Below are 8,161 nucleotides of genomic sequence, written 5' to 3'. Positions count from 1 at the left end.
AAACCTCGAAAATCTCAGTTTTCGTTGTTGAGCTGAAGCAAAATAACGGTAATTTAACTTCCGTGTTAAGTGTCGTCCTCCCACTGGGAGCTGAGCTGTGTGTGGATGACGGGCCCCGGATAAAGTTTCAAGGTTCAAGCTTTCTGGATGAGTTATTTGATAGTAGCTTAATGTAGATGCATAAAGTGTTGGATGAAATGTTGGGTGAATGTGATTTCAGGAGAGATCCCAGCCGCACCCCACATTCTCCAGTGTGCCCCTACCCACCTCCACTCCATCTCAAAGCAATTTACACAGCTAAATTATTCATATTAGTGATAACCAATCAATAACAAACTTTCTGAAGGGGTTATAGCACTTAATAATTGACAAATCCTTGTGGGACCTCGTCATTATGTGTGTGTGTATGTATTTTGCAAAGATGGGTGATGTCAAACAGTAAAAGTGCACACACCTTCTCGCACACAAACCCACACACATCCACAAACCCCCAGATTCAGGATTCCGGGGACAACATTTCCCCTGGGCTCTTTGGTGGGTCACCCTCAGGGAGAAGCAGGGGATTGTGGGGGATTACTGATGTAATGACCAGCTAGTCTCTCTGGAGGGCCAATCACTGGAAGACCTGGGGCATCTCGACATCCAAAACAACATCTCTATCTCTTCAGGCTGTCGGAGTGATACGTGTGTGCCCTGGGTGTGTGTCCTCGGTTCTAACTCTAGGTGTGTGTGTGTGCAAGTGTAAGGGAGTGAATGTGACAGTGTGTGTGTGTGTAAGTGTGTGTGTGTCCTGGTCAGAGCTGACCTGCTCGAAGGAGCAGCCTATCTGGAGGAATGTTAAGCTGTGACTGGCTGAGTAATTGTGAGGACTTAAAGGTTAAAGAGCTCTTTGACTGACAGGTGCGTTCACCTGGGTGTCCTCTTCGGCACTGGCTCCGCCCACACCTGTCTGTCACTGAGCATGGCCTGCCAGCCCATGACAAGTATCTGTCACTCTGTCACTCTGAGGGGCCCCAAGGGCACAGAGAACGGAGGCTGAGGAGGGGGGGTGTAGGAGAGGAAGAGAGGGGGAGATATGGTGGGGGGGGGGTGTAGGAGAGGAAGAGAGGGGGAAAGATGATGGGGGGAGAGGTGGAGAGAGAGGAGGTAAAGAGACAGAGGAGGACAGCAGCAGGAGAAAATGAGGTGGAGATGTGGAAGGGGGTGATGTGGTGGAGTGTGTGTGTGTTGGTGTGACTGTGTTGGTGTGAGTGTGTGTGTGTGTGTGTGTACGTGTATGTCAGAGTGGTTGTGTGTCAGAGTGTGTGTGTGTCAGAGTGCATTAAGATAAGACCCGTCTATGGTGACTATGTTGTTTTCTGTTGGTCATTAAAACTAATAGCCAGTGAGACATTAGGCTGTCAGTCCTACTTTAACTTGCAGATTTAGTACACTAATACGTTTGTGTGTGTGTGTGTATACTGTCTGTCTCTAAGCTTTTTTTTTTTTTGCGAGTCTATCTTCAGACATGTTCACAAAATAGCATTTTAACTATGTTCTGTAGGTTTAATCCCGTCCCGTGTGTGTGTATGTGTGTGTGTGTGTGAGAGAGTAAGTGTGTGAGAGAGTGAGTGTGTGTGTGTGTGTGTTCTCCTGGCGTCAGGGGGACATGTGGCTGAGCTGAAGGTCATGACTACCTTAGACATCCGTCTGTCCTGGTCTGCTAAACCTGGGTGCTGACTCAGGACACAACAAGCCCCACAATCACTGAAACAGAAGGAGAGGGAAACAGAGCGGGGGAGAGAGGGAGGAGGGAAGGGCGATCGAGGGGAGATCGAGGGGAGATCGAGGGGAGAAGGGAGATCGAGGGAGGAGGGAAGGGCGATTGAGGGGAAAGAGGGAGAAGGAAAGGGTGATTGAGGGGAGAGAGGGAGGAGGGAAGGTTGATGGAGGGGAGAGAGGGAGGAGGGAAGGGAGATCGAGGGGAGATCGAGGGGAGAAGGGAGATCGAGGGAGGAGGGAAGGGCGATTGAGGGAAAGAGGGAGAAGGAAAGGGTGATTGAGGGGAGAGAGGGAGGAGGGAAGGTTGATGGAGGGGAGAGAGGGATGAGGGAAGGGAGATCGAGGGGAGATCGAGGGGAGAAGGGAGATCGAGGGAGGAGGGAAGGGCGATTGAGGGGAAAGAGGGAGAAGGAAAGGGTGATTGAGGGGAGAGAGGGAGGAGGAAAGGTTGATGGAGGGGAGAGAGGGAGGAGGGAAGGGAGATCGAGGGGGGGATGCACTGAGAGGCAGCAGAGATGGGAAGCGTGAGAGACGAGAGAGAAAAGAGAGAGGGTATAAAGCACAGTGAAGGGGTTCGACCACCACAGCTTCACTGTCCCCCCCCCCTCCACTGTCCCCCCCCCCTCCACTGTCCCCCCCCCCCACTCAACCCTCCCTCCATCCTTCACATTGAGTCTTAATTGGTCTCAAGCGCTTGTCTTCATTTGCATGTTCGGCTGATCTGATTGGCTGCAAGGGCAGAATGCCGAGTGATGGCGGGGAAAACACAGTGCCTTTTCTCAGAATGAATGAATGAATGGCAGGGCAGGGTGTAAGTAAGTGGTTCTCGAAAAATCCCTCCACCGGTTACCCTGGCAACGAGGTGGAAGTGAGTCGGCTCCGCTTTCTACATAACCAATTACGCCTGTGGTGCGCGTGCGTGCCCGTGTGTGTATAATGCGGGTGTGGGAGATGAGACCAAGTGCATTGAGGCTGCGTGTTTAAAAAAGACGTATGCAATCATTTATTTACCGCCACTCATTACAAACACGCTTGTATGTTTGTACGTGCCGATTTGAACTTGTGTCTTGGTGTGTCGATGTTGACCGTGAGCCCACATGTTGAGGCCAGGCGGAGTGGAGGCAGCATACACAGAAGCTGAAGGGGAGTGCTGGGATAATTGCCTCTACTTTTCTAGGACACAGCATGGGGTTTCACACTGCCCCAGTGGAGACAGAGTCTCAGCAGACATAAGCGTGGAGGGGGGGAGGGAGAGGGGGAGGGAGGGAGGGAGAGGGGGAGGGAGGGAGAGGGGGAGGGAGAGGGAGGGAGAGGGGGAGGGAGGGAGGGAGAGGGGGAGGGAGGGGGAGGGAGGGAGGGAGAGGGGGAGGGAGGGAGAGGGGGAGGGAGAGGGGGAGGGAGGGAGAAGGGGAGGGAGGGAGAGGGGGAGGGAGGGAGAAGGGGAGGGAGGGAGGGAGAGGGGGAGGGAGGGAGAGGGGGAGGGAGGGAGGGAGGGAGAGGGGGAGGGAGGGAGAGGGGGAGGGAGGGAGAGGGGGAGGGAGGGAGAAGGGGAGGGAGGGAGGGAGAGGGGGAGGGAGGGAGAGGGGGAGGGAGGGAGAAGGGGAGGGAGGGAGAGGGGGAGGGAGGGAGAAGGGGAGGGAGAACGTGGAGGGGGAGAGAGGGAGAACGGAGGGAGGGGGGCAGTTTTTGTTCCCTCTGTTCCAGCTAGTGTGATTGACAGAGGGGAGGCAGGAAGTATAGGGCGTAAAGCCAGTGCTCCACACCAACCACTCCACTTAGCATTCTGTTCTCCTCCTCCCAACCCCACCCCTCCTCTCACCCTCTTTCTCAACTCTCTTCCTCTCCTCCATCCATAAACACATGGAATTTGAGGAGAGAAACGGTCATTTGGTCAGTCGACTCATTAGAACAAGCGTCATTCTATCTCTCTCACCACTCTTTCCCACATCTTAATTGGAAACCCCCTTTCCAAACGTGTATCGTTCTCAAACACGACTGAAAGCAGACATGTATAGTTCACATTTACATTTATTCCCAATGATTTCATAGCAGGGGTTAAATCATTTCTGTTTCAACCAAATCAAAACGCTCTGAATTAGTTCCCCACAAAAACTGTCCGTTTAGCTGTTCACCACTGGACAACTCCCTCTTACGCAACTTAAATCCAAACACACACACACACACAACCTTACATTCACACAGGGCACCCACACACACAGCCAAATTTACATAACAGTGTGTGTAACATCTCACAAATAAAATACAGAGGAATAAATTAGAAAAATAACATAAAATAGCCATGCGCTGACTGTACAAACATCATTAATAACACCTACATCTAGAAAACCAGAATATTGTTACAACAGAGATCTGCTTAGCACCCACCCACCCCAACCCCAAAAAAAGCACCAATCATTCTCTGCACCGCGCCCCTGTGTAGCTCCTCTACAGGCAAACTCCCTCCACCCCCAGAAGGCCGGGGAGTGGATCGTTCCAGTACGACATTCACACCGGCTCAGCTTTGGGCTGAGCTGTGACCTGTTTTATATTTTGTGTGTGTGAGAAAGTGTGTGTGTATGTGAGAAAGAATGTGTGTGTGTGTGTGTTTAAGACAGTATGTGAGTAAGTGTGTGTGTGTGAGGTAAGCTTTGCCAATTACGGTTCCATCTTATACAGTAAACCTTTGTGGTAAATTCAATGTGCTAACACTTGTAGCCAACTTCCTACAGAGCTGTCAGTACCTGGATGCTACTGAGATGGTGGTATTGTGCGTTGCTGCAATTGTTGAGTTTAAATAGTAATACTGTTATAGCTATGGAAATATGACGGACTGTATACGGCCCACTTCATCCTACCATAAGCTGTGTGCAACATCTGGACATTCTCTTCCTTGTGGTTTCTCAAGACGACCTTGAGACATGTGAGTTAACATGTGCAGTGTGTGTGTGTGTGTGAGCGTGTGTGAAACACGTGAACATTCTACCATGTGGATCAGTGAAGGCAGAGAGAGCATGGACCCTCAACATCCATGATGCACCACAGACAGGAGGAGGAAGTGAGGTCAGAACTGAGGAGGAAGTGAGGTCAGGGGCAGGTGAGGACAGAGGGGAGAGAAGGAGAGAGGAGGAAGAAAAAGAGAAAGCAGGTTGGTTAGATCTGTGAGGCAGCAGTCAGATCAGGGGTCAGGGGTCAAGGGTCAGGCTAGGTGAGCGAGTCCCTGTGGTTGGCCTCGGAGCGGACCAGGCTGTCCTGGGGGTCGTTGTCGGGGTCGTTGTCGGGGTCGTCGTCGTTGCTCTCGGCGCTGTAGTCCACCTCCTCCAGGAACGCCGGCTCATCCTCCTCCAGCACGTAGGTGGTCGGGCTGCTAGGCAACAACAGGGACGACAACGACAACAGCACAACCGTCAGTGACGTGGCAACCGAGCCCCGCGGTGCGCCGCCCCGGCAACAAATCAGCAGAGGATCCTGTCGTGGAGCCCCAGAAGGCCCGACTTTAACAGATGGGCTCTGGGCGGGGGGGGGACTGCTTGCAGTCAGCAGGAGCAGATGAAAGAATGTTACAATGACTGATCGTGTGTGTGCGGCTGTGTGGTGTGTGGTGTGTGTGTGTGTGGGTGGCTGTGTGTGTGTGTGTGTGTGCGGCTGTGTGGTGTGTGTGTGTGTGGGTGGCTGTGTGTGTGTGTGCAGCTGTGTGTGTGTGTTGCTGCGTGCGTGTGTGTGGCTGTGTGGTGTGTGTGTGGTGTGTGTGTGGGTGGCTGTGTGGTGTGTGTGTGTGCGGCTGTGTGGTGTGTGTGTGTGCGGCTGTGTGGTGTGTGGGTGTGCAACTGTGTGTGTGTTGCTGCGTGCGTGTGTGTGGCTGTGTGGTGTGTGTGTGGTGTGTGTGTGGGTGGCTGTGTGGTGTGTGTGTGTGCGGCTGTGTGGTGTGTGTGTGTGCGGCTGTGTGGTGTGTGTGTGTGCAGCTGTGTGTGTGTGTTGCTGCGTGCGTGTGTGTGGCTGTGTGGTGTGTGTGTGGCTGTGTGTGTGGCTGCGTGCGTGTGTGTGTGGGTGGCTGCGTGCGTGTGTGTGTGGGTGGCTGCGTGCGTGTGTGTGTGCTAAGGAGATGCAGTGTGATGTGTTGATCTGGTGGTTTAGTGGTTAAATGGTAAACAGCTCTCTGAGGTTCAGTGGTTTTAGTGGTTTTAATGGGTGAGATGATGATGATGGTGGTCAGGAGGAGATGGGGGGGGGGGTAACTGGATCCTGTGGAGAGTGTCTATGTGGGGCTTCAGACATTGACCCCTGCCCCCCCCCCAACCCCTCGCCCCGCCCCAGAGAGACGTAAAGTAGATTAGCAGGGCGTGGTTTGAGTGTGTGTGTGTGTGTGGTATAATGGTCAGGATGGACAGAGTGCTGTCTGGAGAGGAGTGTTAAGATCCTTGAACAAAAGAGCTTCAACCATTACAGTCCATTAGAGAAGGCTGCAAGGACTGGCCCAGGACACACACACACACACACCTCAATATCCCCCCAACTCCACAGAAACACACACACACACACACACACCTCGGCTTCCACCCCCACAGAAACACACTCACCTCAATATCCCCCACATCCACCCCCACAGACACACACACACATCCACCCACACCCACACACACACACACCCACATCCACCCACACACACACACACACACACACCCACATCCACACACACACACACACACACCCACACACACACCCACACACACACACCCACACACACACCCACACACACACCCACACACACACACCCACACACACACACACACACACACCCACACACACACACACACCCACACACACACACACACACACACACACACACACACACACACACACACACACACACACACACACACACACAGAGTTTTAGTGCAGAAGCTTGTCCAGTGTAGCTGGCCAGGGACCCTGGCTCTGTCTGATGATGAAATATTAACAGATGGATCGCATGCTGATGGCAGGCAGCCACACGGCAGACATCAGAGCGCCAGGCCAGAGGTGAGCAGGCCGGGGACACAAGCTAGTCTGGGTTTAGAAGGGAGCTCCATAGAAGCTAGTCTCAGTTTAGAACAACGTTCTATAGAAGCTAGTCTCAGTTTAGAACAACGTTCTATAGAAGCTAGTCTGGGGTCAGAGGTCACCTGGCTACTTTGACGCGCGTCTCGATCAGGTCGCCCTCCACGTCCAGCAGGTGAGGGTGGTGACGGAGCTCAAGGGGGGAGGTCAGCCGCTTCAGCCTGAGCAGGGCCACACAGAACTGGGCTCCCATCTCCTCCAGCTCCCTGGTGCCCATCTGGAGCCCCTGGAGGGAGGGGGAGGGCTATATGTTATTAATGGTTGAAATGGCCACGTGTGCACTGTACACCTGTGGTGACAGGACTTGAGTTAAGACAGACAGACTGCCAAGACGCACAACTGACCTACAGACAGGTTTACTGAGAGACAGAAAGACAGGTTGATTAACTGATAGACACACACTGACAGACTGGCTGAGAGACACGGATTGAGAGACAGAATGAGGGACTGACAGACAGACAGACTCCTGGGAGCGTGTTGGAGAGTGAACAGAACGTCCAGAGAAGAGAGCAGACCCTGGTCAGATTACAGCCCGGGACAACCTCCTCCAACAACCAGGATTTATGTCCCGTGCATCTGCACAAACACTTTCCCAGAAGGGATCTGGGGGCGGGGGGTTAATGTCCGGCCAACCTGGCAACCCCCTGTTGTGGCCCTAGGCTGTGCAGATGTTGACGTTGGCGACACAGAGCTAGGAGAGTCAAGGTGCCGCCAAAAAATACACACCGCACAGCTACAAAGATGGAAAGAGCAGTTCAGTTTGGAGCAGCACATGCGCACGTGTTAAACAAAGCCACAAGGCTGCGATGAGTCACTGATTGTGCAAGCTGTCTACGAAGTCTCTGGCTCCACCTGCTGGACACACACACACACACAAACACGTGGGCCCTACCTTGTATTTGCCCTGGTCACAGCCACAGAGCGTGCTCTCCATGGTGTAGCTCCGCTGGACTCCTATCTCCCTCCACACCACCACCCTGGCCGTGGCTTCCTTAGAGCGCTCCACCACGAAGCTGCAGCTGGCCATGCTGAAGGCAGGGGCTGTCTGGGACAGGATCTTAGGCAGGGTCTGGGAGGGAGGGAGGGAGGGAGGGAGGGAGGGAGGGAGGGAGGGAGGGAGGGAGGGAGGGAGGGAGGGAGGGAGGGAGGGAGGGAGGGAGGGAGGGAGGGAGGGAGGGAGGGAGGGAGGGAGGGAGGGAGGGAGGGAGGGAGGGAGGGAGGGAGGGAGGGAGGGAGGGAGGGAGGGAGGGAGGGAGGGAGGGGGATACTGTCAGTATGGGAGTGTGTCTGATGGCTGATGATGAGG

The 8,161-nt window shown here is 53.8% G+C and overlaps 1 protein-coding gene across 6 annotated transcripts in view; it reads right to left on the bottom strand.

Annotated features, from left to right (window-relative positions):
* Positions 1-3,771: 3,771 nt before the first annotated feature.
* agtpbp1 (ATP/GTP binding carboxypeptidase 1) overlaps positions 3,772-8,161 on the bottom strand; it is a 22,235-nt gene continuing 17,845 nt past the window's right edge. For 4 of the 6 annotated variants that reach the window (XM_084690268.1, XM_084690267.1, XM_084690270.1 and 1 more), the window contains 3 exons: positions 7,748-7,924; positions 6,921-7,081; positions 3,772-5,125 (listed from right to left, as the gene is read on the bottom strand). In XM_084690268.1, coding sequence (XP_084546394.1) covers positions 4,963-5,125; positions 6,921-7,081; positions 7,748-7,924 — 501 coding nt within the window. In that variant the 3' untranslated portion in view covers positions 3,772-4,962. The remainder of the gene's footprint in view (positions 5,126-6,920; positions 7,082-7,747; positions 7,925-8,161) is intronic. The other 2 variants (XM_084690269.1, XM_084690272.1) reach the window with 1 other exon arrangement.

This window comes from Hypomesus nipponensis, chromosome 24, assembly GCF_054491055.1.
Source record: "Hypomesus nipponensis isolate SF chromosome 24, ASM5449105v1, whole genome shotgun sequence".
NCBI lineage: Eukaryota > Metazoa > Chordata > Actinopteri > Osmeriformes > Osmeridae > Hypomesus > Hypomesus nipponensis.
Note: the sequence above shows the minus strand (reverse complement) of the source record. Positions and strands in the feature narration are given on the sequence as shown.